Raw genomic sequence first — 15,780 nt, 5'->3', positions numbered from 1 at the left:
TTAATAAATGGGGCAGCAGAAAGTGGATTCCTGATACAAATTAAATTGATAAAAACTGACACTTGTAATTAATGTGTATTTTTGCCAATAAAGAGAAATGCGTCAATAAAGCCGTCTCAATTCATTCAAACAGATCAGTCTTTACTGGAGTACCACATCTTCTTCTGATGCTCTTGCACATTGATGAATTTACACAAAGCATCTTCACCGACGCACACAACAGTCTATAACAATAGCAAGCTTCTAAAATCACATGTATGCTGTGGAGATGCAGCAAACATCCACTGATCTGTGTTGTATATATAAAAAAAATTCTTTTGAATGCAATATTTTCATGGAAGATCTCCCTTCAATCTGTTAGCTGCCTGCAGCAAATCTATCAGCACAACTGATGATATGCCTACCTGTTGTACATACAGACGCATGCTCCATGTGCTGTAAATACAAATTCTACGTTCCCCTCATATTTCCATTTTGTCAAGAGCCTACTGAGTGTATGGTGAGGGAGAACAAGTTCAAAGTGATGATCTGATTGTAAAATTATGTATGTGTGAATTGTATAATATTATGCGTAGGTATCCTTAATTGCACTTATTTCCGTGTATTTTATATAGGCTGTATGAAGCTCTTTGTAACTAGTTTCAAAAGTGCCAGTCTTATACATCTATAGAAATAAAATTTTTCAGCTCATCTTAAAAAAAAAAAAGCTCCACAATTTAGCTGTTTTTGTTCACCTTCACTGTTGTGACCTCAAAAATTAAGAATTATCAGCACGTTGTTTTTTTATATTCGTCTTCACTGTTGTGATCTCAAAAATTAAGAATTATCAGCATGTTGGAGGAAAGGCTTCATTCATTCACTTGGAATAGCTTGCTATACTGAAGTTACGTCATCATTACGCGCCTGTTGTGTTGCTCGCGCCATTCCTTCCAAGCGTGTGTTTCCATCTCCCATCATAGTACGATTGACAGAGCATTAGGGGCGATTGTCACAGGCATATATACCACTTTTTCTACCGTCAGTGTTTCGGGTGAGTCCTGCTTTATATTTCTTTGAGGCGACAGTTGCATATTTATGAGAGAAAATGTGTTATTCTACAGCGCTGGCTTTGTCGGCCCCCTGTCTCGAATAAGTTTAGCTAGCTAGCTGACCCAAAGTTAGCTTGGGGGTATGCACGATTTGAAATAAGGTCCAGCCCGGTGCTGTAGTGGATGGGCGTTTACCTTCTTTTCATGGCAGGTGACATACTTAAAGGACCAATGAACATCACGGACACAATAGCGAATACGCGAGACTTAATAAAACTGAAGTGTGAATCAAACTACCGAAAAGATAAGGGAGAAATGGATGCCGGGTCTTGTGACGCCCTACAGTTGTTCTGGTTGTGGCAGTCTGTATAGGTAATCAAGCGAACCCTCTAACGTTATATAGACACGTTTACTAGCAGATGTGACTTACAGAATCATGTGGACGTATTTAGCAAGATGTTGTGGAATGCCCAGGCAGAGGATAACTTTGCTGTAGCCAAACAGATATCAAAGCCGAGTCGTTGAAGACGTTTTCATTTGGCGGAGCTAACGCCATGAGCATTTAGCTGACAAAGTTATGCTACCGCTAGCTAACCTCACACAGCCAGTGTTTGACAGCTAGTCAGGCCACGGCGCAAGCAAAACATAGATGACAAGCACGGGTAGTTAGATAGTTCACGCCCCTGATATTTACAGCAATATTGAACGGCTAGTGTTAGCAAGATACTCTTCACAAACATTCGTATTTAGCTGCATTTCAAGCTGTTAATGTGTAGTATTTGCTCCACAAAAGCATGCGTGGTTGATCTGGTCCAAGTAGAGGAGTATAGAAATAACTGGTGAACAGGTTTGCTATGTATTGTTTTTGTGAGACAGTAGAGTCAGCAGAGGTGGGATCAAGTCGTTGTTTTCCAAGTCCTAGTTGAGTTTCAAGTCTTGACACTCATGTCCCAAGTCAAGTCTGATAATGTCCATTCAACTAAGGCAAATGGGCGAATCACATGTGGAAATATGGGGTTTCAAGTTCTAAACAAGTCCAGTTGAGTACCATACAGCACTTAAGAGTACCACAACCTGAATGACTGGAAATCTTCAACAACATGACCCTATATCAACCTTGACAAATACAATACCATTCTGAAATCCTAAAGCCAACAGAGTAAAAGTTTGTAGTGCATTTTTAAAAAATCCTATCCAGACTGCTTCAAGCATTGGTTGGAGTGAACTGCTTGCTGCAGCCATCAGCTTATCATAAAATTTGTGACAGGAACTCATTTAACATAAGCCCCAAACTTTGCTAAGTGCAACCTTGCTAACCACTGTCAGTCAGACTAATGACTTTTGTTCTTTGTGCAACCCTAAAGTGGTGCTCCTTCAATGTGTGTTATTTTCAAACCGTGTGTTTAACATATTTTAGTTCTTTTTTGTAGTTTGCAACGTGATTATTGTTTGGAAAGGTCATAATCTTTGGAATGGAGTGTTTTAAATTCCTCACTTAAATGCTTCAGGGGTGATCCTAATGTTATAAGTTTTGTCTTTCATGTCGTAAGACACAAGTTACAAGTCATACATTTATCAAAAAGACACAACACTTGTAACGGGGCAACGGAATTCATAGAAGCAAAATAGGAATGGAAAGTAATAAAGCTGGACTCAGATTTTCGGATTTGTCCCTTCTTTTCATCTGTTCATTCCTTTCATTTGAAACTTCCCGCTATGACCATGTAAGGGTAGAAGGCTAATTTGTTAAACAATTTCAGTAAAGCAATCTAAATAAAAACCACAATGGTAATCATGTGAAAGATTCTCAAAATATCAATGACATGCAGGATTTTGAATCCAGAATTAGATATTGAAATGAATCTTTTTGCCAGGATACTGCTGTGCAGGTCAATATGTTGAGTACAGGGTTGTTCAGGTGGATTTTCTCCCTGCTGTTGTTTTTATGTGGAGAATAATCCTGGTGTTGGCCACCAGTGACATAAATGCCCTTCATTAATCTCATTAACAGCGGAGTGGTACTACTGTTGCTATGGTCACCCCTATTAAAAAAAGAGAAATACCTTCACAAAAAGTCATCTTCACAGACTTGTTTGCTGATTAGTAATTTATGGATTTCATTAAAAGAATCTGTCTCAGTTATGTGACAGTTGTTATGACCGAATTCTTCCATGGAATGCTTGTGAGGAGACAGACGCAACAACACAAACATGGAACAGATCTTCCTCCTAATGAATATTTGGTAGTGTGAGCTGACGTAGCTGTAGATGGCAGTGTTGCTCAATCTCACCTTCTGTGAAAGCTCAAGACTAAGCTCCCTCTGCTGGCCTCCCTACACAGTTGGTAATAATGATATACAGGCAGGTGACCGAGGAAAGCCCTGAATAAACTAGAGAAGAAAAAGAATAAAGACTGTTCCACCATTGCACACCCGTGGGACTCCATGGGAGATTTTGCACCAACATGGTAGACAGCCCTCACCATCCCCATCAGGACACCGAATGAGGGAATATCTTTGAAAGAGTGATGTTAATCTCTCCTGTAGAGCTCCAGAGACTTCTAAAGTCTATGTCAAGGTGCATTGAAGCTGAAGGCAACTTTTCTTTTAATTTTGCTCCTCTTTGTTTAATTGTTTGTATTCGGTGGCGTATCAGCTACATTTATAGAGCGCTTTTTTGGTCTCCCAAGCCCTCAGAGCAATTTTACACCACATTCCAATACACACACATTCATATACTAATTGCAAATGCACGAGGAGCAATTAGAGGTTCAGTATCCTGCTTATGGATTCTTGGACACAGACTGGAGGAAGCGGGAATCAACCCAGCAACCCTTTGATTCGTAGAGGGCCACTCTCTGAAACTGTTCAGAGAGAAATGTATTTGTGAGGGAGATATAAATCAACATTTTTACATTTTCTTTTTCCAGTTCAATTATTAATCTCTATAAACACTTTAGCTTGAGTGCGGAATCTGCAGGCAAAAGACAACATATTTGAACCAAAGGCCTTTCTGGTCGTCTCTGGTGTTTTAAGCAGTATTTACCAGTCATGTTTGTGTGAGCTTTGTGGTTTCATGCGGGTAAACAGTTTGTGTGGACAGAAGAAGAGGCAGACGTCTTTGGCTGAGTCTTGCAGCCTGTCTGCTGTTGTCTGACAAAGATACAGATCATGTGCGTTCATATATGAGTCGCGAAAAAACATAACGAATGATGGACATGGTGTCTCAACTGAAGTTGCTTATTAGACCGTAAACTATAAACGGCACACAGAAAAGAAAGTGTTGGCTTCAGGCTACAAAACTCGCCTTTCTGTGATTGACGACCTCCATAAATGTTGATATTTGACCTCAAAAGGAAGGATTTATTATCCTAAAGTGGATCAGTTTATCCTTCAGTTGGAGAATCATTTGTTTCAGACACAAAGATGACTGACTCACATACTTTCTGAAACTGAAGAACAGCTTTTCGACCCGTTAAGCCGGGTGGGTTTAAATACAATCTGGATCACGGAGTGGCTCTCTGAGCAGTGGAGGTGATTGCAAGTGAAGTAATTCTGTGTTTCCTCGCCTTTCATTAGGAAGGATTTGTTTGTTTCTTGCCATGGATTTTTTTGTGCGCCTTGATCCATAATAAAGATAAAGGCGTAGGGGATGAAGCAAGACAAAACAAAGACGAATCCTGACATGTTTTGTAGATGTAAATTGCCTGCCTCAGTCTTCAGTTGATGTTTTATTAGCTCTTTCCCTGCAGTGCAACTATTTTAAATGTGTTTTTTTCCACTCCTGAAAGATTCAACTCAGCCAGAATGTCTCACATCAAGAAAAATAGAGTGCTTATCTTGTGTGTTTCTTCCTCCCCCATCCTCCTTCCTTGTATTTCCCTCTAGATATATCCAGCTATGGATATAGACGGTGCCAGTTCAGTGGTGCTGCAGGCCTTAACCCAGGCCACCAGCCAGGACACAGCTGTGCTAAAGCCTGCAGAGGAGCAGCTCAGACAGTGGGAGACTCAGCCAGGCTTCTACTCAGTCCTTCTGGTGGGTTAATTACTTTATCTGCAAGAATTTAGTGTAATTTACCAGCAAAGCAGGGTCGCATCAGGTGTGACTGGTTTCTTGCACACATGCTGGTTTCAAACTGCACATAAGAAGAGAGACTTTGTAGGTTGATTTAATTAGTAGAAAGAGAATACTTTGTTAATGCGACTTCAGTGAAAATAGGACAATCATTATATTTATTGATTACAGAAAGATAGACAACAGTCTATATATGAATGTCTTATTTCTCTCATTTGAAAGGAACTTGAACTTTAGGAGACCACAGAGACCGATGACTGCAAGGTCGCATAGCACAATGACTAGGAGTGGGCGGGCATGTTAGCTTTCCTCCATAAAGTCAGCAAATACACTTTTCTGTCCAAAACAGTCTCCGCCGGCATTAATATAACTGGGTTGTGCATAATGTTGTAGACCCAGACCCAGACACATAGTCGGAACTACTTTCCCGATAAAACTGCTGGGTGCAGGGATTTGACTAAGCACTTGAGATGCCTCATGTAACTTTGGCCACAGAAACACAATGTTTGTTGATGGCTAGAGCAGTCACTGCTGCACATCATGGCCAACCCTCTAAGAGAGGATGAGGGTGTTTACTTCTGAACAAATCAGGATTCTGAATCTTTTAATTGATAAAGCTAGTATGTAGCTCCCTAATGGGGTCTTCCTGTAAAATAATGCCTCCATACATACTCATCATTCCTTGGTATTCCTCTACAACAGAAAATACAGTTGCATCTGTCTGTCAGATGGAAATATACATATTCATATAGATTTCTATTACTAAAAGATAAAAATCCTTGTAATATTCTACATTTTTCTACCAATACCACAAAACAATCAATGCCAGAGATATAGTTGTGTACCAGAGGTAATCTCTGAGGGTCTAAGCTCCTAAACTCAGTGTGTTCCTTTTCAAATCAGTATACTTTAATCCTGTATAGAAAACTGTCTGTCCATAATTACAAAATATAACTATTGCTTTAAATGTGTTTTTCTTATACCACTATCACATTTGCAGTCAGGTCTCAGTGCATAAACAAAAGCGAGACGTGACATTTTATCTCTTGTGTTACTAAAGATATGCCTTAAGAGGTTTCTGGTTGTAATTTTAAAGCCGCGTGGCTGCTCATTATGCATATGCACTGTGCAATTCCAAGTTCAGCGTTATCTTTTCCCACACAGATGCTTAAACATACAATAGCTGTCAATGACTTTCCTGGCATTTTTATGGCCAGGCATTAGCCGAAGGTACACAGTGTCTCAGTTGTTGTTTGATTTAGAACATTGATGTATGTGCAGTCACTGCAAAGATAATACAGAACATACAGCATCAATAAATCCTCAGCTGCACAGACACAGCTCATTAGAATTTGCATTTTACATAATAAATTACATATTTAAATATGCTCTCCAGTTCTACTAATGTCCTCTGCTCCCTTACAACAACGGGGGAGGGTATCCGTATCACAGTGCAAAATATTTTAAACGCTATTTCATTTGATACGTGTTACACGGCCTGGAAAAAAACCAACAACAACAAAAAAAACTGGAGCCAAGTTTCCAATTATTGTGCTGCTCCTTATGGACCTCCGGCCTTTGCAGTAAATAGGAGAATGACTTTTAGAACACCGGGAGAGAAGTCTGCCGGGTTCCTGCAGGTTTTAATGCAGGGGTGGGCAATCATGTGCCATGGAGGGCCGTGTGTATGCAGGTTTTCCTTCCAACCAAACACTTTAACAGGTGATTCCACTGATTAACACACCTTCAGCCACAGAAGAGTGTTAATCAGTGGACTCACCTGTTAAAGTGTTTGGTTGGAAGGAAAACCTGCATGCACACGGCCCTCCATGGCACATGATTGCCCACCCCTGTAATGGCTGCTGCCTCTTATGGATCAGAATTCTTGGTCACTGAGTCAGCAATGTGTCCTGTATTTCAATGTTCCTCGGTTTTGTTTGACGCTAGCTTGCGCTGTCACACATTTTACTTGTTGGGTATTACCTATTTATGAACAAATATTATCACCTAAACAAATGCTTATTTTTTTCCCCCTCCCAGAATATCTTCAATAACCACATGCTGGATGTGAATGTCAGGTGGCTGGCTGTGCTCTACTTCAAAAATGGCATTGACAGATACTGGAGGAGAGTAGCGCCTCAGTAAGTGCCTGCTTGCTCTCCTTTTTCCATCTCAGGCTTTCTCTGTGGTTTTCTTTTCTCTCTTCCAGCACTCGCCTTTATTTTTCCTTCAGTTGTTTTATTCAGTCCTGTCTCTATTTATCAGTTTTATCTCTCCATCATTTTTGAGGATTTGTCGTTCCATTTAGATCTTTTTTTGTCACCACATGTGTTGTTCCATTGTTCTGTTATTTTTCCGGTCTCTTACTTGTTGCCTTCACCCCCCCCCCTGTCTTCTTGTCTTTTAACGATTCTAGCTTACGTCTGCAGTTTTGCCTTCACCACATTTCTAAGCTTTCTTTTCTCTCTCTCTTTTTACCTCCCACCCTGTGCATTCATATCATTGTGCTCTGATTTTGTGCTCAGTTTATCCCTTTGTGTCTCTTTTGTCTGGCTGGTATATCGGCTTTGAGTATTCAGTGCCTACAGCCTGTCTTCGGATACCTCTCTAGGTCACTGTTGTTGGGTTTGAATGGAACATTTACTTCTAAATTTCTAGAACAGTGGCTGGGTGGAGATAATCAGTTCTGCCTCAGCTCTCTGTGGGTTTTTTTTTTTCTTTCGCAATTTTCTTTTCCTCTTTTGCTTTCATTTTTCTAAAGTTTCCTCTTAACCTCAGTTGTTTTACTCTTGTCAGTAGTTCAGTAAAGTGAATTTCATTTATTAGAGCACCATGTGAGGGCTTTTGCTCCAGAGAAATGTGATCGCCTTTGGACTTCTGCCATTAACCGGTGCATCGAGGAATGCATGGAAGAGCACCGTCCATGTGGTGTCAAATATAACCATCTGCCAGATTACAAAGCATTTGTATTCTGTGATTTGTAGTAATGTATTGTAATTGAGTTGATTGATTCTTTTTTTGGGGGTGGGGGGGGTGGGGGGTGTTAACAAGAACAAAACATCTGGTCACTGAAATATTGCTAAAATAATTCATATGTCAACGCTTTTTTGCATATAAAACTGTTGTCAAACTTACAGACTGCTGGTTTTAGCTGGTTCATGTACAATTTCAACAAAATTTGCTTGCGTTTCTTCATGTTTAACAGTTCTTCTTGATGGCTTTTTTAGTCGCAAAAGCTTTCGTCACACTCCCAGTTGTGAAAGGAAAGTTGTGTTGCTGTCGACTTGAGTAAAACTTTATTCATGAGCCCTGCCCTTGCTGGAACTATGACACAGAGAAATTTAGTTCACATAGTTAATGTTCCTTCTGCTTATTTTGATGCAGCTGATATCTCTAAAATCAAAATATGACTAATTGTCAAATTGCGATTGCAATTTTGATGCAATTTACCCGCGGCTCCGTAGAGGATACATTTTGTTGTGTCTTTCTTCTCTGCTCATGTTGCAGAGTTGGAGGAGAGCAGGAGGTTTATCCAGAGCTTACTGATTAAATCAGGCAGCTGGCAGGTCCTGTGCTTTAGATTGTTACACAAGGATTTAATTGATCCCATAACAGCTTGGCAGATTGATTCATATTTATATCTTCATCATATTAGAGTTTGTGGTTTGCATGTCAAGGTTTGAAGTGGAGACTCTCAGGGAATGATTTACAGTATATTCAACAATGCCAGGGTGGTTAGCAGCCTGTCTTCCTGATATGACACAATGGTTCAGTGGTCAAAGAACTTCCATGGTAGGGATTCTCAACCCACATTTGCCTTTTATGACTTCAAAATTTTCCTCACTGTAAACTGTAATAACCTAACAGTCGTGTGTACTGTCAGTGAATCTATCAGCAGCCAGTGAAATGTACTCTGCATGATATCGTCCTTTTGCTATGCCACTATTCTTCACTCAGGAATTCACCTCTCCTGTTTGCAGAGGATGCTGATGAGAGAATCTGTTTAATTTTCCCAAATGTCTCTCCTTGCCCTCTGGCAAAGCCTCAGTTACTTCTGTCACACACACCTTCACCTCCTCAGCACCAGTAAAAGGCTTGTTGTGCTTCCCTATAATCCAGGCCATGCAGAGTGATACATTCTCTGACAAACAGTATGTTTGTGGATTAGTATGAAGATTTCAAAAGATAATTTTGCTGTCTCCACCTCTGAGTCCTGAGGATACTATTGCTAAAAATAGTAGTGCTTCAATTCATGGTGGTGTTTCACATTGCCACTCTAGTTAATGGCACAATTTCACTGCAAATCAAGCACTTTAGTTTCGTGCTGGACTGAGGGCGAATACAAGAATTTTCTCTCTCCATTCCTCTTTGAATTGCTATTATCCTGATTGATTTCTCTCTTTCCTTTTTTTGTCTGATCTTTGAAAATGACATACTAGTGGTCACTGATGGACATTGTCACATAATTATGGTTAACTCCACACACCCATCCTCTCCTTAAAGGTGCACTAATCCTCGTTGCATGATTTCAGTGCGATTTCATTTCCGTGTCAAATCGGAGGCGTCTCTCCTTGATCCGCTAGCTGCCTGACCCCTGAATACGCTATGAAAAAGTCCAGTCTCTGGAGACAACACATGGCTCACAAACGGCAAACAAACACAGAGTACTCAGGATGTGCACATAAACATAACAAACCACATTCCAGCCAATCACCCACAAGATGGGGAATTGGGGGGGGGGGTTGCAGAGTCGATTGATTAGCATAGTAGCTATGACACTCGTAAGCCATTTTCCAATGTAATAATTTGTTATTAATTTTGTAGCTCACTCTTTAGGTCTTAGCTAGCACTAGCATCGATTCCAGGAAAGACAAATTCTACTAGAATTGTCTCCTCTGCGTAAGCTTGCAAAATCATTTTCAATATATCTGTGGTAACTGATTACCTAACACAAGAATTTTAAATATATCAGCAGTAACTCATAGCCTCATATCGTAAAGAAATTGTATAAAGACTTAGAATATTAATTTACAGTTGGAGTTTGCTCACTCATCTTAGCAACATTCGCACAGCACATGTCCATGTCGATGCGCGTTCATGACATTTACAGAAAGGGGGGGGCAAGCTTGCTCCGTGTTTGTTTGGTATTTACAATGAATGTCAATGAAAGTGACATCAGGCAACAACGCTTAGTGCACCTTCAATATTCCACGAACCCAAAGGAACGCCTGACAGCAGATTAAGCTCCGTGAATGTGACACGACTAATTTCTGGTCTGTGATATCTATCACTGACACACACACACACACACACACACACACACACACACACACCCTGACAAGTGTCTACATGAATGTGGAAGGTGATGCACATTCAATCACACGATGTACCTGATACAAGAAACTATAATCTTTCATTTGTTTAAATCAAATATGAGAGATCAGGACTGATAGCAGTTTGAATCAGGTGAAGCGTGGGGCATGGATCTTCTCATGCTGTTGCATTTCTAGCTCTTGTTTTGTTTTTGCCTCTAGAGTTCCTCTTTGTTTGAATATGTTCTCAAATCAATTGAATTGAGCTTCTTGTCTTCTCCTTACTTCCTCTAAACATTTCTTTTTTTTTTTTTCATTGGCAGTGCTTTGTCAGAAGAGGAGAAGACGTCTTTGCGTGCTGGTCTCATCACAAACTTCAATGAGCCCGTCAGTCAGGTAAGTGGTTGGAGTCTCATAATTATACCTGTATAGCTTTTTCCTGTATTAAATCACTAATAGGTAAAAATCCATTCTTTCTGGGTAGTGTTTTGTTTGAATCCCACTTAAATTAAGTTTTATTTTTCTTGAAAATTCTGATCAATTTAAGTAACACGTGTTTTTATCTGAATACAAGTTGGACCTTGGCTAGAGGTCGACTTGTCATTTAAATCCAGAAACTGGAAATAGGAGGCGGTGAAGGGGCAAGCTCAAAAGAAAATTGTAGCGTGACCGTAATGGAAGCAGATGTGAAAGAATCAGATTGTGCCGGATTTGAACAGTAAACCTCCAGAATGTAACCTGCAATTTGAGACTTCTAGATTTCTCAGATCTAAAGAAATCTAGACCTGAGTGGTGTCTTCAAAGGCTCAGAGATGAGTCTTGTTATCACTTTGGTCCAATTTTTACACAATAAATCAAGTCACTGGTGCCAACCAGATATCGATTGTCTAGCACCTTAGGTTGCATGTGTCATATTTAGTAGTACTCCTCATTAATAAAGATTTTGAAGTACTTGGCACTCGTCTGATTCTCTCTTGGCTTGCTTACCAGCTAAGAGGATGGCTAAATTTGTTTCTCGGCAAAACCCACAAACTTTATGTTTCCAGCTCACCTCACTGACCCCAGCTCTTCCTCCACCTCCTCCTCCTAACTCACCTGTTTGTCAAACCTCCCTTCAATTTGGTTGGCCGGGGGGAAATATCATCTGATAAAGTGGAGGCGTGTAATATAACATTCACAAGGGATTTGGATTGACAACCACAAATAGAGTGGCTGGCTGTCCAAAATTTCTATTGGGTGTCCTCAATACAAGGGTTCATTTATTGCTGCTGATTGTGTGTATGTTTTCTGTTTCGACTATAAAAGCAGTCCTGTTAAGAAGTTATCGCTGCCTTTCCATAAAATTATGGAAAAATGTTAATGGTGGTATTCACAAAGACTCAGATGGTTAAGATGTCTTCAAGATATATGGATATAATTTCCATTCTATCCTCAATTATAGTTTACACACAATCCTGTCAGCAACTCTCCCAGTGTTTCACACAGTTTCACCTACTGACATCCAATTTTTGTCAGTTTTATCAGATTGTGTCATTAATTAGTTTCGTTTCCCAAAAATAGACTTGATTTCAGACGAGAATGTTTGGCAATTTTATTCATCACAGTAAAACCTCAGTTATGGTAACATGATGTGACACCGTCTGAAGGAAGGTTCATTTGTTTTCCACAGTGCAAAGTTGAAGATCCAGCCACCAGCACAAGTACATTTAGAAGTTATAACTTTTGAGAGTGTGATTTTAGATAGAAGACTTTATTCATGGGGGTCACTAAGCTTTTTTACTCTGCAAACTCTTTGGGGAATGCTGCGGCAAACAAATAATTCAGGAATGAAGCGGTGTGTATCCACACTTGTCTGATAGGACATGGGCCGTGGCCCTGAATGGTGGCCATCCATCCTGTCTTCAGCTTGTACATCCCTGAGGAACAGCCCATATGACAGTGAATGCCACTTAAACACCACGTGTCTCACCAGTTACAACCTCTCCTTATTGAATTAAAATACCAGAAGTTTTTTTTTTCAAGGGCTGTTTAGTCAATTTCTCTTTCAAACTGCAATTTAACAAGATTAGAAAAGCAGACACACCTTTTGTTTATTTACCACTTTATATAGGTTGGTTTATCAAAGCATGCACTCAAGGTCAACTTCAGTGTCACACCATAATATTTTACCACGTTACCTTTTTATAAACTAACAAAAACTACTACTGTACAACAAAACCTGTTACTGCTACTCAGAAAACAAATTTTAAAGAGCCATGACAGAGGCGAGAAAATCACCTCTGCAGCACAGTACAGTATTACGGGCTGTAAACAACATGATAACCCAGAAGAAAGTGGGATTCACTGCACAACTTTGATATTAGACTACTTTTTTTTAAAGCAACATGTACCTAATCTCTACAAATATCTGTGGGGAATTACAGGTAAACTTCTTATTTAGAAGAAAAATAAATGCATGTGCTTACAGTGATGATGTTTGTATCTCAGCTGTTAAATAAAAAACATTTTAGGTGAGACACGAATGTTAAACCTAAATGGACCTTTATTGTACAGTTCCTCCTGGCTGCTGGGGTGTGACGTGTCCTCACTGTATGTGAAAGGTCTGGTAGTTTGCATTCTGACTGCACGTCAGTGCGACCAGTTCAACAGATCTGAAGGTGTGACATTGAAATGTGAGACACAGTTTGGGCATAACTTCATCTGAGGGTGTCGTATTCTGTAACGGGGCTGAAATACAGGATCAAATGTACTCTGTACAATAGGAACCATCAAAAATATTGAACCATATAGTTACATTGTCATCTTCTACTGTCTTTGGTCCTAATATTTTCCTCTTTATGTTTTCCCAACAGATAGCAACCCAGATTGCAGTACTGATAGCCAAGGTAGCTCGTCTGGACTGCCCCAGGCAATGGCCGGAGCTCATCCCCATTCTGCTGGAGTCTGTTAAGGGCCAGGATGGCCTGCAGCAGCACCGTGCACTACTAACCTTCTATCATGTCACCAAAACCCTTGCGTCCAAACGTCTGGCACAGGACAGAAGACTTTTCCAGGATGTGAGTAACCTTACTTCTGAGTGTTGTGTCATCAAAATCTGAACAGCCATGTTGTCATCTCCTTGAGCATCATTTTAGCCAATACGCTAGTTTTCATTTGCTTCTTGTTCTCAGTACACGAACCTTCCCTCTCACTCTGTTTTCCAGTCTTTGATACTTTTTTTTTAGTTTCCCTTCCATTCTTCTTATTCGACCTCATACTTTTTCCTATTTCCTGCTTAGCCTGTGTCTTTATCTGCTGTGCAGAGTGTTCCGAAAATGAATACAAAGAATAGATAAGTAAAGAGATGATCTTCAGCTTCAGTTTTTGCAGTGCCATATTTTACCTGTAGGAGATGCTGTTTAGCTTCTTTAATAGACGTGCAAAAATACAAGATTTCTAGCAGTGCATACATGTGTGGTGGTATGCAGGGTTTTAAGCCACTCTCTCAAACTGTCCATTTGCTACCCAACTATTTCTGGTATTTTCTGTGGCTACAACACAGTACAACACCATGAAGGCCTCTCAGGAGAGCTCATCTGAGAGCGTATGCCGCTATCCCTTTATTTTAACTGTATTACATCTCACCTCTCTCTGACAACCGCCTTTTCACCTGCCTTCAAGTGTTCTTGTTTGAAATAGCTATAAGCATTTTGCCTGTTGACCGAGTCAAGGAATATGCTGTACAAAGTAGCTTTTCTGACCTTGATAAAGAAAGACCGGTGGACATCAGTGCCAGTGACAGAGACCGACTACATGAATGCTGTACAGAGGCATTCTCTGTGCCTTTAGGCAATGTGAGCAAGTTTTAAACTATTAATTGATGCTAAATGACCCATACAATGCTTTCAAACTATAACTGGTTTGGCGGCCCAAGTGTGTGTGTGTGAAATGCACCACACACAGACACACTGAAGGCGTGCTGTCCCAAAGGACAATGCAGAACTGTTTTCAGCTCCAGTGGCACGCATCACGCTTTGAGTTGGTGTTTTTCCAGTGTGACATCTCTCCATTGGGATGTCTCGATTTTAACCTGAGATGACCAAGATTTGTTGGAGAAGTCAAGATTGTTAATTTCTTGGCTGATTCGTTACCTCTGAGAAGGGGCTGCTGCGATCACCGGCATGTGTATTTCTCTTGATTGGTTTGGTAGCAGTACATCCCAAAAAATAAAGCACAGATTTTGATAGCGCTTTGTGGGAGATACTATAGGTAATTTTACAGTGAATAAGTGATCAACTCGTTACAGGAGAACTATGTGAAACCGACTTTGATGACACTATCATTGTATTCTGTATCCAACTTGGCGTCCTTAGCTCATGCACACAGATTTGTGCTTGAATGGCTCATACAAGTGATTAAAGAGAATTTTTCAGACTCACCAATATTTTGATATGTGGGATTTTCTATTAAACATGAGGAAAATCTGTGAGCGGTGCAGACCCGTGGCACCAGTAATGGTCAACATCTCTGCTGTTCTCGAAAGCAATTACGAAACTTTGATGCTGACTAATGGGTTGTGACCAGGTCATTACTGTAAAGACGTTTTGAGTTGGGGATTCATATTCATGATGACATTACGTAGGTTACGGGTTGATTCCCCGGCTGATAACTCCTCTCACAGACCCGCACAAAAAAAACGGAGCGCCCAGCGTGACGGTCACCTGTACCGTTTGAGGGCACCGCAGAGCTGACATGCGTTACAGAGAAGAATCAGGTTACAAGGGCATCAGAGTTAATTTTTCATTATGTTGTGTGTTTGGGCCTCTTGACATAAATACCTTGTAGCAGCAGCAGCAGAAAAGACAAAGGGGTAGATGAGGGTTATATCTAGACATGTTCCCTGAAACATAACACTGAAACGTATACCAAGTCATTTACGAGTCTTTTTTTTAAAATTTACGAGTGTTTCATGACAATAAGAGTGTAACCTCGTGCAAAAAAGAACGCTCTTGAGGCCCATCGACTTGGACTCCAAAAACTGATTTGATTTTGGCAGTCATAGGTGGCCGTGATCTCACAAAGCATGTTCTGGTGGCTGTGAAATGCTATCTGAGTAACGCCTGGTGTGAAAGAATAATGAGTTCTATCGTGAAACTTTCTAGATAAGTTGAAGCCTGCACACCATACACTGTGTAGAGTCTTGACAAACATCAGTGCAAACTGTAAATGGAAGGGTTGGTAGAGGCTTCTCAATGTGACTTGCCAATTCCAGTTTTCTTCATTTTCAAGAAATAACACCTCTGCCAAGTTGTTATCAAAACATTTTTGTTACCTTTCTGTAATGAAAAGGCCTTCGCTTAAGTGCTTTAGATTACTGGCCAGAAAG

The 15,780-nt window shown here is 40.3% G+C and overlaps 1 protein-coding gene across 3 annotated transcripts in view; it reads left to right on the top strand.

Moving 5' to 3' along the window:
* The first annotated feature begins 921 nt into the window (after positions 1 to 921).
* Positions 922 to 15,780, top strand: part of ipo11 (importin 11) — a 92,541-nt gene continuing 77,682 nt past the window's right edge. For 2 of the 3 annotated variants that reach the window (XM_086206369.1, XM_086206371.1), the window contains exons 1-5: positions 922 to 1,030; positions 4,915 to 5,064; positions 7,144 to 7,244; positions 10,739 to 10,811; positions 13,268 to 13,471. In XM_086206369.1, the coding sequence (XP_086062495.1) occupies positions 4,927 to 5,064; positions 7,144 to 7,244; positions 10,739 to 10,811; positions 13,268 to 13,471 (516 nt within the window). In that variant the 5' untranslated portion in view covers positions 922 to 1,030; positions 4,915 to 4,926. Of the gene's footprint in view, positions 1,031 to 4,914; positions 5,065 to 6,946; positions 7,016 to 7,143; positions 7,245 to 10,738; positions 10,812 to 13,267; positions 13,472 to 15,780 lie in introns of those variants that run through there. The other variant, XM_086206370.1, reaches the window with a different exon arrangement.

The sequence above is a fragment of the Aulostomus chinensis genome, chromosome 6 (genome assembly GCF_037954235.1).
Source record: "Aulostomus chinensis isolate RoL2024-O1b breed Wild chromosome 6, RoL_Achi_v1.0, whole genome shotgun sequence".
NCBI classification, from domain to species: Eukaryota; Metazoa; Chordata; class Actinopteri; order Syngnathiformes; family Aulostomidae; genus Aulostomus; species Aulostomus chinensis.
The sequence above is the reverse complement of the archived record's forward strand: the minus strand, read 5'-3'. Positions and strand labels throughout refer to the sequence as shown.